The sequence below is a fragment of the Sycon ciliatum genome, chromosome 10, assembly GCF_964019385.1.
Source record: "Sycon ciliatum chromosome 10, ocSycCili1.1, whole genome shotgun sequence".
NCBI classification, from domain to species: Eukaryota; Metazoa; Porifera; class Calcarea; order Leucosolenida; family Sycettidae; genus Sycon; species Sycon ciliatum.
This window is the reverse complement of record NC_088652.1, coordinates 21,201,296-21,218,545: the sequence shown is the minus strand read 5'-3', so window position 1 is coordinate 21,218,545 and position 17,250 is coordinate 21,201,296. Positions and strand designations below refer to the sequence as shown.

The window sequence follows — 17,250 nt, the reverse complement described above, 5'->3', positions numbered from 1 at the left end:
ATCTGACGCGAGCGGCGCTGAGGTGAACGAACCAAAATTGTGATATTGTGGAACTGTTGCTGCTGATGCATCGCCGATGGCGAGGTACTGGAGTTCAAGGACGGAATTAGGAGCATATATTCTTCACCAAGACGTAGCACTTACCTGATTGTTTATCATAGGACTTCAGCTCCATCAAGAACTTGGTATGCACTTCGTGCTGTGATTTTTGTGTTTTTTTGTTCGCAATTGTATTTTCTCTCAACTTGGAGGGCTACCACGGGTCATACCCTTGCCTGGACATAGTCATATTTGTGTTTTCTGGACTCGTCCAGGCATACAGATTTTGAAAATATATAGTTTACCCATACCTACAACTTACAGAAATTGAGTTATGGCTGGTTGTTTGTACGCGTGTTTGCGTGACCACCCCTCACATACATTGAGTAAGACCCACAAAGGGTTAACGAATGCATCTCAGACTTGGATATCATAATGACATCAAATGGTCTGTCAGGCATTCTTGCCTCTCAGCTATCAATGATGCATCTTGGCCATATCATCATGACATGATAAATAATTGGTCCGTCTGTCATTCTTGCCTCCTCAGGCCTCCAACGCATCTAACAATGCTACCTGGGCTGTTGCTTGGTGAGAGTCGATGTGATGTGATCTGTATGATCCGTGTTGTATTATCAATAGTATACAAAATATAGTATAATCTCCCTGGTAGCTCATAATGCAAGGATTAGAAAACGTAGCATGCTCATTGTCACTACGTAGTACGAAGAGTTATGATTGTACTGTTGACTAGTATTGTACATGCTCGTGTACGTCACCTTCACTGTCAGCTTGTGAGTGATGAAACCAGAGTTGTTTTGGTCTGCTTCTTGTTCTTCCCTGGTCTTGTTTTGTGTGCATGTGCTGTGTCTCAGTCTGTCTCTGACTTAGTGTGTGTGACCAATTTCTGCCTTGTGGGTTGTCTGTTGCTACTCGCAGCGTACCCCGCCGCATGTCAAGTTGTTTTTAAAGCTTGTTTGTGCCCTTGAACAAACACACACGAAGGTTGGGGTAAATACTAACTACATGACTAACTAAAAGGATAACAGAGTGGACTTCATGCTACCCATTTCACTTACATGTACATGCAAGATACAGTCAGGAGTCAAGAGCTTACAGTACACTATTGATACAAGTACTTGAGAGACAGATATGTGAGTCATGACCAGGTGGTCATGGAAACCGTATAAAGGAAGTAGGTAGAAACCAGAATGCAGACCAGCAGAAAATATACAGTACATGTGTAAGGGTGCCAGTGGAGACATCGTTACTGCATAAAGAAGGACATGGCTATTAAATTCCACACTCTGCTACTTTGTACTAGCAAGAAGAAAAATAGAAAACAATCTTGGATAGTTGTTCAGCGACAATGCAGAACAGAAATTACAGCCGAACAAACACACACACACACACACACACACAAACAAACACACACACACACATACACACACACACACACACACACACACACACACACACACACATACACACACACACATACACACCCACACACATACACACACACGCACACACACACACACACATAATAGATACATACACACATGCACCACCACCATTACCAGATTTGAACAGCGCAGAATATGTTTACCGCTGGGCGAGAAGAAAACCAAGGTGGAATTAGACAACGAATCTATTGAGTAACACTTGTTGTCAAAACAATCAGTTCCTTGTCTTCAAGAAACTTAGCCTATAATATTCGTGAAATACTGAAATTGTGCGGTTCGAAACTTGAGCAAAGAGAAGATGGACTAACATGTGTATGGACTACCATTGCTATAGCCTCGTAATTCTTCTAACATGCACGGTAATTGTGTGATCTCCAGCTGCCAATGTTAACTCCATTACTGGTAGTCCACTCACAGATACTGGTCAGTGAATATAGTACAGTGTATGGTTGGTGTGGGCAGTACTCTTTCCTACAGTTCTATCATTCTTAGTGGGTCTGGCCTGTTCCTTGTTGTCCATCTTCCAATTTCAACGTACACTGTTGTAACCATTTCAGATGCTAAAACTGTGGACACATTTCTTGAATCTCAAGAATCGAGGTGCTGAGCGCGCCTGTAAATGCATCACTGGCGGCATTGCCTGGAACTCGTCCAACATGTACTGTGATGGTGTGATCTCCAGCTGTAATGTTAGCTCCACTGCTGTACGTCGACTCACAGATACCAGTCAGTACGGCTGGGACATGGGTGTTGTCGCCACTGCTCTGGAACATCATTATATCAATCTTGGTAGGTCTAGCACACTCCCTGTTGTCGATCTTCAAGTACCAACGTGCAGCTGTGTTTTCTCCCCCTGTGCGTATATTACCAGAATAGGATAACTTCAGTACAGTGTTGGCATGCTTCTTTCTGAACGTAACTGATGCAATCTGTCCTTCATTCGGGGTATAGTTGATACTGTGGCGACTTTGATACTTGTATCCAAGAGTTCGAAGATTACAACCCACGCCCAGGTACTAAAATGCACCAAAAAGCACAAACGGGCAAAGAAATGACACCATCACTGCTAAATTGCTCAATAATGTGGCAATGCTTTGTGAGGCGTTTGCTTGATGCTGCCTGTTGGCAATGAATGTGTTTCACATTCCAGGATGCTTCTATGAATTTGTGATACGCCCTCTCATAACTGGCACTTCTACTAGTAGTGTCGGATTAGACGTGGCCCTCGGAGAATGCAACAGATACGAAAGTTTAGCAGAGAGAATGCCGCTGTGATTCATGCTATGTGCTGCTCGACATACAAGACTTTCCCACAATGCATCATGATGAGGTGTGGGGTTTGTTTGCATATCTGCTGATGGAGGTGTGTGATTTGTTTGCGTATCTGCTGATGGAGGTGTGTGATTTGTTTGCGTATCTGCTGATGGAGGTGTGGAATTTGTTTGCGTATCTGCTGATGGGGGTGTGTGATTTGTTTGCGTATCTGCTGATGGGGGTGTGTGATTTGTTTGCGTATCTGCTGATGGAGGTGTGTGATTTGTTTGCGTATCTGCTGATGGAGGTGTGTGATTTGTTTGAGTATCTGCTGATGGAGGTGTGTGATTTGTTTGCGTATCTGCTGATGGAGGTGTGGGATTTGTTTGCGTATCTGCTGATGGAGGTGTGTGATTTGTAGCTGCTGATGGAGGTGTGCAGCAAGGTTGTACTGTAGTGATAATACACTGCGGTTACTGACGAGACGTTTCCAGCAGACAGCATGCATGTTACTGACTATGTGAAGGCTGAGAAATGTGTAAAGGTGCCAGGATTCTGGACGAGGGCAAAGGGCATGTTTGTGGATGGTCTCATTCTCCATCTGGATGCAGCTTCCTTCGTCATCAAGCCAACTGGTGTTCTTCTCCTTGAGCTTGGACAGGGGATGGAGTTGGATTATGCAGAGCGAATCGTACATGTCGATCATGGGACCTTCACTCCCCTCATCTTCTCCACGATCGGATGTACAGCGACCAAAACCTAGAGTCAATTTGTCAAGTGTTTGTGGGGTATGCTGGCTAGTAATGACAACAAGAGGTATGAAGACATAGAGGGGTAATTCTGGACTCTGTCAGCATTCCCTTTGCTAAGAGGTGTCATTATGGACATTCGCAGATCGCGCTCGACCTACTGCTATCTGGTTAATGCACCCTGATAGTACGCTGCAGTGGATGGACATAACTATGTGAAGCAATTTTTTATATCTTACTCCCAGTGCAAGGTCCAACCTACCGACACTAGTATGCATGTTTGTGGGGGGGGGGGGGGTACTCACATGATACCAGGTACACATTGACAGAGACGGCTACGTAGCAGTCACAGAGTACTTTCAGTTATACGTTCACATACAACGGAGGCGAAAGGCTGTGTAGCTACACAGCCTTTCGCCTCCGTTGTATGAGTATACTGCTCTGTACATTATTTTGTGAATTGAGCACTATACTTGGAGCTGCCTCGACCGGCCTTGTTCGTAGTTTTAATCGCTAAAAAGCTCTATTTGCTAGCTTTCCTACAAGCCGTCATTTCTGAATATTCAATATTTTTCACAGTTACGATTAGTTTTGACAGTGGTCTATCCAATGCCTGTATGCACTTCATGAATATATCAACGATTTCAAGTATGCGCAGTAGTTAGTCAAAGGGCTAAAAGATTCTCTAAAATCAAAGGGATACTTATCAGGGGAGTTTCCTGGAAGGGTGGATGGAATGAAAGGGAAGTGAAAAGAGGCATGGGGGAAGATGCCGAACACCAGGGTGTTGAAGAAGAGAAACGCGAAGAACATTTGGGCTGCGATTCTCCCAGTTTGTAACCAAATATCCTCATCATGGTAAGCATGCACATGCTATGAAGCAGAGTCACAATCGCAAATAACCACACTACTTCAGACCAAGTAAACACTTCACCATATACATTCAAACTTGCGAGTAACGACAACTCACGAATGACATCACGCTTTTCTCTTGGCCGACGATCAAGGGTCGTTATTGGCAATGTTGAGTGCAAGACAATTCTAAACTACAGTAAAACCTGGTATAAGTGACCGCCGCACGGTGCAAACAAAAGTGGTCGTTAAAGCTAGGTGGTCTTCAGAACCAGGTCCTACACATTCGTGGCATCTTGGAATGTGTACATACATATACATGTGCATGTTTGTACTTCCATGTACTCATATTGACAGGTGTGGAGCAGAGAATACTTTCATGCAGGCAAAGCACACCTCACTCAAGTGCATGCAGCGCATCCTGAACTGTCACTTCTGTTGACCGCATGCCCTTGCTTCAGAGCGCACTTCAACCCTGTTGGCAGTGTTGCAGTCAACCCTGCCAGCCAAGATAGCACTTTTGGCTAGTTTCGGTCGCTGTGTACAGGTCCATTATGGCACTTGGTATACTAAACGTCGGTTGCTACTCGCGCAAGGCAGATAGTCGCTGTATCCGGTGGAGTTTCTATGTAGAACTGTCTGCACATGGAAAAACGGCCGCTAGGAGCAAGTGGTCGCTAAAACCAGAAGTCACTTTCACCAGGTTTTGCTGTACAGTATTGGGCAAAGAAATCCAACATCTCATGAATACAATAGCGTTGCCGGTGGCTACACAGCCCTAGCACTACCCACACTGGTCTGTGCACTCTAACACGGTGGCTACACAGCTCTAGCACTACACACACTGGTCTGTGCACTCTAACACGGTGGCTACACAGCTCTAGCACTACACACACTGGTCTGTGCACTCTAACACAGTGCTACTTTATTCACGAGCTGTTGGATTTCTCTGGTCGGCACTGTAGACTTCATTATACTGTGTTCTCTGACATACTGTACTGTGTGATCAAGACGTACACTCACCTGTTGGTTTGTGTCTATACGGTCCAAGGCTGCCTGCATCTTGGCCATCTTCATTTCCGACTCCTGCAGGCCAACAACAGGGAAAACAAGACAGGGATAATGTTCTCACTGCATACAACAAGGCGAAGCTGAGCACACGAGACCAGTAATTTGAATCTCTACGAGAACATTTGCTGTGGAAAAGATACAATGCAGCTTCGCATACCATCTACTGAACCATGCAATCTTCCATCATACAAAAAGTGCAGTAGTTAGAAGGCAGTACCAAGTTTATGATAAATAATTGCATAGGTTGTGTTGGGGTGAAGTCCAAGCTCTGACGGCGATGGTTGATGATCGCTTTTTTGTCCTGTTCAGTGCTCGCTCAAAGGGTTTTTCCCTTCCTTTTATATCTATAGTGCTTTACATCAAGGTGGAATGAGCTCCCCCCCCCCCCCCCCTCCGTCTCTAACACTCCCTCTTTTTTTAGTTCAGGTGGGAGTGAATTTTGGAAGTGGCAAGTACTTGTGTGCTGGACATCGGGGAAGTGTAAACTCTGGCTCTGATGCGTGTCTATATGTCACCTATGCACAGGACTGTGAGTCTGCATACAATCTACATACCATAGTTCCGCGCATATAAGCCCATGGGCTAATATACGAAATAATGCATTTTCCGGGAAAATAAATCAGTAATAATGGTTCGTTTTTTGCCCTGGGCCTGTATTCGAATTTTGAAGGCAACTGGCACGCGAAAAAGTACAAGTCCGTGCGCGGTTGTCCGCCTACCGTAGGTACCGGTACTGGTAATGTAGTCTGCACTGACATGCTGTACTATCGGTTCCGTAACGGTGTTTGGGTCTGTTTATTAGCCCACGGGCCTATACACGGAGGTGGGCTTATATCCGGATATAGGCCCGAGGGCTTATATGCGCGGAACTACGGTACAGGTCTGGGAGTCTGGGACATACACCATCACCAGGAAGAATAGTGTAACAAGACTCAGAGAGGAATTTAAATACTATTCTCCCTCCTACCTCCTTCTTTAAAAAGCACATTTTAGCAAATTACTGTTTCACCCTGTTGGTGGACCATGCCTGAACAATCTGCTGAACTAAAGGTGACCTCTGCAGCAGAGACACCATAATTATTATGGATTGAGGAAAAGAGAAAACTACTTTAACAAATGAAAGAGTAATCACAAATCCGTACACACCTGGATGTATGTGGTATGGTTTTGCTGCATTGCTTCCAATCTCTGATCGAGGTTTCGATTGACCGTGCCTTGGAGACGGGAGAGAAAAGCAGCGACTGCGTCGGACGACTTCCTCACAGCATCTGCTGTGCTCGTCAGCAGGCTGTTCGTGATGGTGGTAAGTTTGGACAACGATGACGTCACGTTTGCCAGAATGTGTTTGGACAACCATTCTGTCATACAGCCAGCACACAGTCAAAAATAAACCAAGTGTACTTCACGTCAAGAAAACAGAACAACTATGCAGCTGATTTCACTCTCCAAAGGGGAGAGACTATGATGACCAAAGATTGTTCATCACGTTCATCAGGACAATTGCAAGAAAAAACACCGTGATTACCGATGCATTTGAGCAATTATTGCTCCCAGTTGATAGAGTGATAGACAGACAAACAGAGAGAGACTGAGACAAAGAGGCAGAGACAGATAGATAGAGAGACAGATACAGATGAACACAGAGAAATGGAGACAGAGAGACAGAGGTGGCAGATGAGAGCGGAAAAGAATAGAATAAAAGAGAAAAAGAGAAGTGGCTTGGCAAACATGTGAGTTAGCAACATCAGGCTGCAGCCAGCACTTTTGCTTTGCTTTCCATAGTTGTGTTCTCATCCCTATGGGTGTGTATCAAGGTAATCTATGACTCATGCTATCAAGGCGGAGGTGTGCTGTTGTGGTAATGAATATTATCACCCATGCCCTAGAAGCCCAGTGGATGCCAGTACAGTCAGACCTCGTTTAACCGCACACATTCGTTTTCCACAAAAATATCCGTATAGGCGAGGGAACCGGATAATCGAACACACCTACTGTATGTATGCATCACATATGCTGTAATTTGGTAACCAACGATTTTCTTCCGGATGGCGAGGGATCCGGATAAATGAGGACAGGATAAGCGAGGTCTGACTTTAGTATTTGGGCAGGTCATTGACATTAGTCAATGTTGCAAATTGACGAAGAAGACCCTTGCATACACATTAATGTGTTTTCCACTTTGGGATTTCATTGTCGCCAGGCATGGCCAGTTAGGACCATGGTGGATAACGTTATCATGAAACAATAGACATGTGTCCGTACTTACGTCTTTGACAATGTCGTCCTGTGTAGAGTGTGGGACATTGGCATGTGTATCCTTCACTTGTCTCCTGACAAGTACCACCATTCTTACAGGGTGATGATGAACAGCTAGGTAACGCTGTGGTTTACAATGTCATGTACACGGGACAAACCAACACAACAGCACTGGTTCATGGATACCTCCGTCTCTCTACCAACCAAGAGGTTAGAGGGAACCCCCTTGATTCAGGCTTCGGCTTTTGGGGAATCACTCAAATATTAATAAGGGTTGAGTGGAATTGGAACTAACATGGCTGTCTGGTATGTTCATGTGATAGACGTGAAACCACCCTATTCATCAGTCCCGACTGTTCCAAGACACTGTAAACTGGAGAAAATGTTCATCAACACAAGTCTATAGTAGAGTTGTGCTCGGTGAAATCCGACCCAAAGTGCATAATTGGCTCCTCAACTTGCAGTGCGTTTGACACGTTGGAAGTGGTACGTATGCTGCTGGATGTACACATGTACCAGTACAGTTATGTATAAAATTGTATGTAATTGGAGCTGATTCAGGAAATCAGTTTAGCACTTTGTGTGGGATTTCAGTGAGCTGCACAACTGTACTCGTATCACTCACCATACTGACAAAACCGTCCGCTGACACCACTAGAGCACACACATCTGTACCCTGGGTATGGTGATCCTGATGAACCAGGTTCCCTACTGTACACACACCGACCAAGATGCTGGCATGGTGATTGTCGCAGACACTCTGTATCGTCATGGTTACCTTCAAACATAGAAACAGAAAAAATTGATTCAACAAACTTGGATAATTCAATTTGTATTTTTAAGTGATCGAGATCCAACAGAATCCTCTGTGCGTATGTGTGTATGTGTGTGTGTTTGTGTGTGTGTTTGTGTGTGTGTGTGTGATGTGTGTGCGGGAAAAAAAAAAAAAAAAAAAAAAAAAGGAAAAGACCAAAAATAGGGATTCACTGGCCAGAAAATGTCACTCCAAATAGCTGTATGGTGTAGACCAGGCTGAATAGTGACGGTCAATTCTTCAGCCTTGCAAGCTGTTGAATGGTGTAATCCCAGCACAAGTTGCTATGGCTTCTGCCGTAGCATTGCTATCATCGCCTCCGGCGATGGGCGTCAAAGGTCAAAGGTGTGTGTGTGTGTGTGTGTGTGTGTGTGAGAGAGAGAGAGAGAGAGAGAGAGAGAGAGAGAGAGAGAGAGAGAGAGAGAGAGAGAGAGAGAGAGAGAGAGAGAGAGAGAGAGAGAGAGAGAGAGAGAGAGAGAGAGAGAGAGAGAGAGAGAGAGAGAGAGAGAGAGAGAGAGAGAGAGAGAGAGAGAGAGAGAGAGAGAGAGAGAGAGAGAGAGAGAGAGAGAGAGAGAGAGAGAGAGAGAGAGAGAGAGAGAGAGCATGTCCTTTCATCTAAAAACGGCATCTTGATTTCCGGTTGTCTCGCATGTGTTTTGACAATTCGGGGTAAATATAGTGAAAACCGTTACACATCCCCGTATTGTGTGACCCGTGCTATTCTTCCTTGCCCCATTAACGGTCGAACACTCCAATGTTACTGAGTTGGATAAGGCCAGGTTTTATAAAAGTTGGACAAGTATACCATGACAAAATGTATGGGGAAGCAGATCCAACACAAACCTTTTCAAATTTGAGTGAGGTCTTGAGCATACATTTGGTCCCAATTGTGTTTTCACAAGTCAGTAAGATTATTATGGGTGAATGTTGTGTAGAAATGTGCAGGGTAAGTACACCGTATGCACAGAACATGGCAGAATCATCTACTTAGAAATCTTACCCATGCAGCGATAGAGGAAATTCACAGCCTGCTCATTTCCACCGAGAACTACTGCCAGGAGTTCCGGGTTCGTGTCGTGAACAGTGTCCTCGTCAACAGGTGGTTGGAGTATCTTTATTAGCCTCTCAAATCGCTGCACGTCTGCTCCAGATGAACCACTGCCTGCTGTAGCGGCAGTCAGCCATCTTGTCATACAGGTGTCTATGGCAACCAGAACACCATAATACATGAAAGGGACAACATCATTATGTAGTCATTTGAGCAGTAAAATATTGGTTTCCTGGTCAGATTGGAACCTGATTATGCCTGGCATTCTCTGGAGATAGGGATAATCAATCCCCTACATCTTACATACTGCTAATGTTTTATGCTGCATGTTCTGTGTCAATGGTCGACACCTCAATCGTCTGCAGTGCACCAATCCAGGCCAGTACTGCCTGCTGTGGCATTGCCCTTTTACAGGCCAGGTTGCCCTAAGCGCATACCTGCTCATCATGGCTACGGCTGCGTTTACACGGAGACGAAACAAAACGAAACGGAACGAAAACAGGCTGGCCTCAAATCGTTTTCAAACCGTTTAAACGAGAACGGCAAATCGTTTTGAACCGTTCACACGAAAACGGAAAACGGGCGATGAGGCTGGAGTTAGCACGTGCTGGCTTGCCGCAAGGGCGGGAAGTAACACGTTAGTTGGAGTTGGTACGTGCTGGTGGTCACAAAGGTCAGGTATTTCCCGCGAAAAATAGTCCGCGCGGAATTGTTTCCATGACCGCGCTCCGTTTCCAATCGTTTTCACTGTTTTCACCGTTTACACGAGAACGAAAACGTTTTGAAAACGTTTTGAAAACGTTTCAAAACACTTTGAAGTGCGTTTCCATTTCGTTCCATTTAGGTATCGTTTTCGGGCGTTGTCGTGTAAACGATAGTAAATGCAACGATTTCGTTCCGTTTAGGTCCTAATTCGTTGTCGTGTAAACGCAAATCGTTTTCAATCGTTGTCGTGTAAACGCAGCCTAAACAACCGGATAGCAACCAGGAGGCTGAATCTCATTCTGTTCGAATAGACGAGGGGAGTTCCGGACTGAAAAATGCAACTGGGGTGTTGACCACTCCAGTGTTATTCACCCCCACCCCACCCCCACCCGAACAGCATCATATTTCATGTTGCCTGATGATTGCATAGCATCAAATTCAGAATTGCAACGAACTAGCTTTGTGCCTTTTTTGTACTGTGTATTATGCTGGCCTTTCATACAAACTTTCAGTCAAATTCCCCATCAAGCACTGGTGGTTAGTATTGGGCATTTACACCCCATGAGCACATAAACCCCATGAGCACATAAACCCCATGATTTCACACCCAACATACATCTCATAGTCATATATACCACCACAATACAAACTCAACATCAGCCAAACAAATTCAAATAATCTCAGGACGGAACAAACTTTCCAGCTACCTAACACTATCCTTCAGTTGTCGATTTGTGATGTTGAAGAAGAAATGGCTCCAACCCCAAAGGAGGCAGCGTCTCAGGATCCTAGTCGACTCGAGTAATTTGCGTGCAAATTTTGTCGTCAGAGGACTTTTTAGAGATTGGGAGTAATTTGTATGAAGGTCAGCATACGTGTAATACAAATAATATTATGATCTACCACCGCGGTATTGAGCACTCTCAGTCTACATGGTGTGTCACCTGGGTATTCAGGAACTCGTGTATTTTTTATGTAGCACCTCCACGCCATATGCACCTGCGCCTTGATCTATTGAGGGTGGTGACGTTCCTATGGGCGCGGAAATCTCTAGTCACACATGAATCGTGAAAATTTTTCTTTCACGCCCTTTGTATAATTATCACATGGATTGTAGTGGAACAATGTTGGTCATTTCACGCCAGCACAGGGGCAACCCAAGTTCAGCTACCAGATCAAATGACTGTATGCCGCTTTTAACCGTGTCGGACACAAACCATCGTAGTCTAGTTTATGGAAGGAGGATTTGTGTATTCACAAGGGTCCCTGGATGCCCACTTCTAGAGCTATCAATGCCCTATCCCCCCCCCCCGGGCTATTACCATGACCTGGGTCAGAGAGAGTCACACTACTATTTCTGAAAGTAGGCCAGTAATACGAGTATGTCCTGTGCAGGCTTAGTGCGGGGTCCTATTTCGAAAAACAGTCATATTTTAGAAGTTTCGTGGCAAGTAGGAGCTCACACATTTTTTAGAGCCGTTTCTGACTAAGTTGTGGCTGCTGAAGACGATAAAAGTATCGGCAAGTCTGTACAGGTGTCCGTTTGTTAGCTATGGCGATCTTCCGCTGCATACGGAAATTGTACATGTACTCGAACCCAGTCATTCTAGGATAGTGGGTTTCTGCATACAGCGTCTGTCAAGAAGCATTTCGCGTTTGAAGAAGAGTTAGCTGTGCTGCTCAGTGTAGACAAATACAATCTCTGGCGGGAGGATGACTGCACTCTCTGCGGGTGGAGAGGGCGGATAAAACCCCTTATCTTTGAGATTTATCATCAACTAACTGAACTGCTACAACTGCTACTGATCTCTACATGATACCCCGTTACCATGCAAACGAGCGAGCCCGGCTTAGCACATATAACCCCGGATAATCTGCCGTTCCTGCACTGTTACGAGATACACTCTTATCTCTCTAATTCGAACCTCCAAGTCACTGGCACCCGCGGGTCAGCATTAGTGGAAATATTACTACTGTTAACTACATCGTGTTCGCTACTTTTGTGAGAAGAGGATAACGCGAATATTTACCATCATGAAATCAAACTTCAATAGTGATATATGTGTGTGACCACAGTGCTCCGTAAACATTTACCTTACGGTTTCTGTGTCTGCAGGAGCCTGATAATCCTCCTAGCATTTCTCTGTCTCACACACATTCTCTCTCTCTCTCTCTCTTACTGTCTACACTAACATCAATGCATGGACCATTGACCTTGCCTGTGTCTGTGGAGTGTTGCAATGAGAACCTTCCTAATCCGACTACTAGAGTGCCTTGACAGAGCGAGCGTTCGCATGAAGTTTCACTCTTCAAAACTGTTGCGTTCCGAGAACGCACCTAAAACTCCAGTCTACTCTCGAGATCACTCAGATCGCAACTGACTTTATTTACAAGAACACAAGGTGATAAATCCAGAAGACTCCGGAACATAACAGCAAGCTACATGCACGTACTATGTACAGGGCAGTTCAAATCGTACGGGATTCATTGTACGCTAGATTGATTGTTCACTTAGCTAACAAACCACAACACAGTCGGAAGCACGCGGTTGACAGGTCGCGTGCATAAAACAATACAGATTGTATATCAGTGGTTGTTGATTGCAAACCACAACATCTCCCTTTTTCTTGAGAGCAGAGGCACAGCTACATAGAAGAGTGAGGAGGGACTAACGCACGACAGTAGAATAGAAGAGACTATCAATAGTCAGGATTGTGGGTAAGATTGTTACAAGTCAAGCCGAACGGTTGGTTGGCTTACGCGGCTGGATCGCCGCAGGGTTGGCTGGGGCTCGGTTGGGCCCTGGTTGTCCCGCTCAACTTCGACTATCCTCGGCTCAGGTACACGTTCCTTCGGCTGAGGAGTTTGGCGCGGCATTGAGCTGGGCAGCACGGCCAGGTGACGGCGATTCCTGCGGTAGCGCGACAGGTCAGCCGTGACGACACTGTACGACCGATCAGACAGGCGATCAGCTACTACCGCCTCAGCCTTGAGGTCGGACACCCAGACAGATGTCCCTTGCTGTAGGACCGGGAGCTCTTGCGTACGGCGAGCGGCATTGAATGTTGCACACTGTTGCTCTTTACTCTTGGCCTCCCACTGCTGAAGTGCTGGGAGATCGGGCCAGCTCGGGGTGAGTGCCGTGTCGGATACTGGGAGGTTCGTTCGCAGTCGGCGTCCAAAGAGTAGCTCTGCTGGAGAGAAGCCGTTTGCGAGAGGTGTAGAGCGGTATGCCAGCAAGGCTTCGTCCGGATGCTGGTTGGACTCGAGGAGACGCTTTACAGTTCTGACCGCCCGCTCTGCTTCGCCGCTGCTCTGGGAAAAGCGGGGACTGCTGGTGCGGTGGGTGAACTTGCTTCTTGCAGCAAACGCTTCGAACTCCGCACTCGCAAACTGTGGCCCGTTGTCTGAAACGACAGTTTGCGGAACTCCGTGGATGGCAAATACCGCAGACAGTGCCTTGATGACCGCGCTTGTCGTTGTGGACCGCAGCACCGGGGCGTGAAGGTAGCGGGAGAAATGGTCCACTACGACGAGACGTTCCGTGCCGTTGTGCGTTAGGATGTCCACTCCTACCCTCTCCCATGGCAAGGAGGGGAAGTCGGTTGGCTGAAGCGGCTCAGGAGGCTTCTTCAAATCCACGCAGACACGAACAGATCCGTTCGGTTTGATGACTGAGACCACTGGCGCACACCAGTCGGTAGGTTTCTCCCCGCGCTCAATGACGCCCGCAGCCTCCATGCGTTCCAGTTCACTGCGGACGTGGCCTCGGATTGGAATCGGGATGCGCCGGGCTGTGACGTAGTTGTACGGCTTAGCGTCGTCCTTGAGGACGATCTCGACAGGGTCCCCGAGCATGCAGCCGATCGTGGGGCGCACCTCCGTAGAACAGGCCTGCGGTCGTTGGATAAGCCCCATGCGGCTCGACTGATCACGGCTGAGTAGATTGACGGGACCACTGGCAATGACGACAATAGCCATGTCATAGCTGGCATTCTGCAGCTTGGCGGTGGTTGTGAATTGGCCCTGGACGGGGAGCGTCGTGCCGTCGGGGCCCAACAGGCGTGAAACGCATGGGTCAAGGGCTGGTGGCGATGGCAGGGCTTGGTAGCTATCCAGGGTCATGATGGACAGATCTGCTCCTGTGTCGATCTTGAATGGGGTGCTGGTGCCACACATGTCCAGGGTGATCATCCATGGGTCAGACCTGGGCTGGCTGGAGCTGGAGGCAGCACTCTCAGAGTGACTCTGCTCTGTGGCTGCTCCCATGAAAATGGTGTCGACGTCATTTGCATCCAGCAGGTCGACAGTGTGAGCAGCAGTACTGGTGGCAGATCTGCATACTGTGGCGAAGTGGCCCAGCTTGCCACAAGTGCGGCACTTCTGTGTTTGAGCAGGGCAGCGCGCGCGGTCTGATTTATGATCAGTCGACAAGCCACACCAACGACACTTATGGACAGTTGAATCTCTGGAGTACCGTGCTTGGCTGGACGGAGATGGCTTGGATGGCCCTTGTTTGGCGGGAGGGCGCCAGTCTTGTGGTTGTCGGGGTGTGTAAGCAGCCGTGGCGAGGTTCATGGGTGCTTGTAGTGCCAGCTCTTTGTTGACGGACTCGGTTTTCCGGGCAGAGGCAATAGCATCGGCGAGCGTCAAAGACGTGTGGTCTTTCAGTTGTAACTGCTTCGAGACGGCTCTGTCCGTCATATGCGCGACGAACCTGTCCCTGATCCGTTCGTCGGGCTTGTCGAAGGCACAATATTTAGCTGCAGCGCGGAGGCGGCGGACGAACTCCTCCACGGACTCTCCGGGATGCTGCGTTGTTTGCTCAAATATTGTTCTCTGGTGGATGACGTTCACGGCGGGTGTGAAGTATTTGTCCAGAGCTGCCGTGACAGAGTCGTACTTTTTCCTGGTGTCGTCCGTCAGCGGAAGAGCATCAAAGATGTTGTCGGCCTCGGCACCCATGGTATACAACAAAGTGCTAATTTGACGGGTTTCATCATCCTGATCCAACTTGGAGAGGGACCGAAAGCGCTCGAACCGTTCGGTCCACTGTGGCCACGACTGGGGAGAACTGAAGTCGAAGGAGTCTGGCAGGGGAAACTTGGCGGACGACATCGTGGTCGGTGTACTACAGGTTCCAAATCAGACTTCTGACACCATGTTGCGTTCCGAGAACGCACCTAAAACTCCAGTCTACTCTCGAGATCACTCAGATCGCAACTGACTTTATTTACAAGAACACAAGGTGATAAATCCAGAAGACTCCGGAACATAACAGCAAGCTACATGCACGTACGATGTACAGGGCAGTTCAAATCGTACGGGATTCATTGTAGGCTAGATTGATTGTTCACTTAGCTAACAAACCACAACACAGTCGGAAGCACGCGGTTGACAGGTCGCGTGCGTAAAACAATACAGATTGTATATCAGTGGTTGTTGATTGCAAACCACAACAAAAACCTCTCTAGTATTTCGATTTGTGTTCCTTTGCACTGAGGCTGACCGTAGTGCAAGTATAGCCATCAGGCCTGCGCAACATGTCTAACAAGTACTAAGGGGCCTATTATATGTGCAACTCCAGCCCGGGCTGGAGCAAGCGGGCCAGCCCGCCGAGAGTGTTTACATGTGCACGGCCGGGCTTGTTGCCAGCCCGCAGTGAGTTTATATGCACTGAGCACACGCCAGCCCGTTGTGAGTATGCAGCAAACACACTACGACTGTAGTGTGCTGCCCCGGGCTGAAACGCAGGGCTGCAAGCCATACTCATGTTATAAACCTAAAAACTTTTTTTCTCACAAAATGTATTCTTCTGCTGATTTCTTTTCGCTCTATGGCACATGCTTGGTGTATTGTATCACCTCGTTTCTTTTTCCTGTTTTTCACATTTTACTTGTCCATATCAAAGTGTTTTGCAAGAAGTTCCCCTTCCATTGCAAAATACAATCATGCATGTCGACAAATAAACAGTGCTCACGGCACGTCCTTCTTGTTGCTGTACAAAAAGCTTCATAGATATTCCAGGCAATATCGGGAATCCTCTTTATAACTTCCCTCAAAAGGTAAAAGTACCTATTTTGTAGTATGAACACAGTGTCGACCCCAAAATAATACTACTCTGGCCCGGGCTGGTGTGCTGGCCCGCCTAGCCGGGATCCGCCTCGCCGGGCCAGCCCGCTTGCCATGTAAACGCACCACAGTTTTGTGTGGATTTGTGTACAACCCCGAGATCCCGTTGCAGGCGGGCTGGCCCGCCTGTCGACCAGCCCGGGCTGAAGCTGCACATATAATCTCCCCCTAAGTAGATAGGAGCATTGTGGTTCCGATAATTATAATACTGTAATGCGTCTTTCCTGAACATTTTTTCAACGAGTACAATGTAAATGCAGAGGAGGCGTGCATGCCAGGCTAAAATGTTCATTACTAGTACCTACGGAATGAATGACTTCTTACCGTTTCCGTGCGCGACGACAGGGATGCTGGCTGCTCGGGCGTTGGGAATGAAAACTATCAGCATCGCAACAAAAATCACTGACAACAGCTGGAGCGCAGAGGTGGAAGAGCCAAACGCAAGAAACGCCATCTTCAAACGTGTTGAATACTCCTTTCAGCTAACGATCCCACAGCACTGGATCTATCCGTAACAACACGTTCTTCACTAGACCACTGAGAACAAATTCTTTCAATTTCTGGGCTTCGAGTCGACAACAGAGCTAGAGTCAGTAGTGCAGCTGCAAACACTAAACAGTGAACAGTGTCGACTGTCGTGTTGTTTTCAATCTCGACGCAGTCACCGTCACGATCACGGGGAGCGCACTGTCGATCTACTCCGCAGTCCGCACGTCATGTCAGAACACTCGACATGTCGTGTAGTATTATAGTGACTGTACTGATGATTTTCGTGAAGTCCAGATGAGTCAAAACGCCAAGACCATGCATGCTAATAATAACGACGAGATTGAACACGTCAAATGCGTCGACGGGTGCATGGGA

General features: G+C 47.1%; 2 protein-coding genes across 4 annotated transcripts in view; both read right to left on the bottom strand.

Moving 5' to 3' along the window:
- LOC135826021 (myosin-15-like) overlaps positions 1-17,250 on the bottom strand; it is a 226,453-nt gene that overhangs the window by 146,175 nt on the left and 63,028 nt on the right. The window lies entirely within an intron of this gene.
- On the bottom strand, positions 1,138-17,106 carry LOC135826025 (protein jagged-1a-like). 2 transcript variants are annotated; one of them, XM_065338659.1, is made up of 7 exons: positions 16,711-17,106; positions 9,502-9,702; positions 8,313-8,465; positions 7,698-7,811; positions 6,578-6,789; positions 5,384-5,446; positions 1,138-2,521 (listed from the first exon to the last, which is right to left on the bottom strand). In XM_065338659.1, exons 1-7 carry the CDS (start codon positions 16,838-16,840, stop codon positions 2,066-2,068), a joined length of 1,329 nt encoding a protein of 442 aa, XP_065194731.1. In that variant the 5' UTR covers positions 16,841-17,106; the 3' UTR covers positions 1,138-2,065. The 2 variants fall into 2 exon arrangements, with proteins under 2 accessions (XP_065194731.1, XP_065194733.1); XM_065338661.1 differs by lacking the exon at positions 1,138-2,521 and adding an exon at positions 4,339-5,069 and having other exon boundaries at positions 16,711-17,104.

Coding starts and splice junctions, on each gene's coding strand:
- LOC135826025 (XM_065338659.1), bottom strand. CDS start 16,840: ATGGCGTTTCTTGCGTTTGGCTCTTCCACCTCTGCGCTCCAGCTGTTG. Junction 8,466..9,501: donor TTTCCTCTATCGCTGCATGG/GTAAGATTTCTA, acceptor CTATGTTTGAAG/GTAACCATGACGATACAGAG. Junction 2,522..5,383: donor GTATAGACACAAACCAACAG/GTGAGTGTACGT, acceptor GGTGCATTTTAG/TACCTGGGCGTGGGTTGTAA.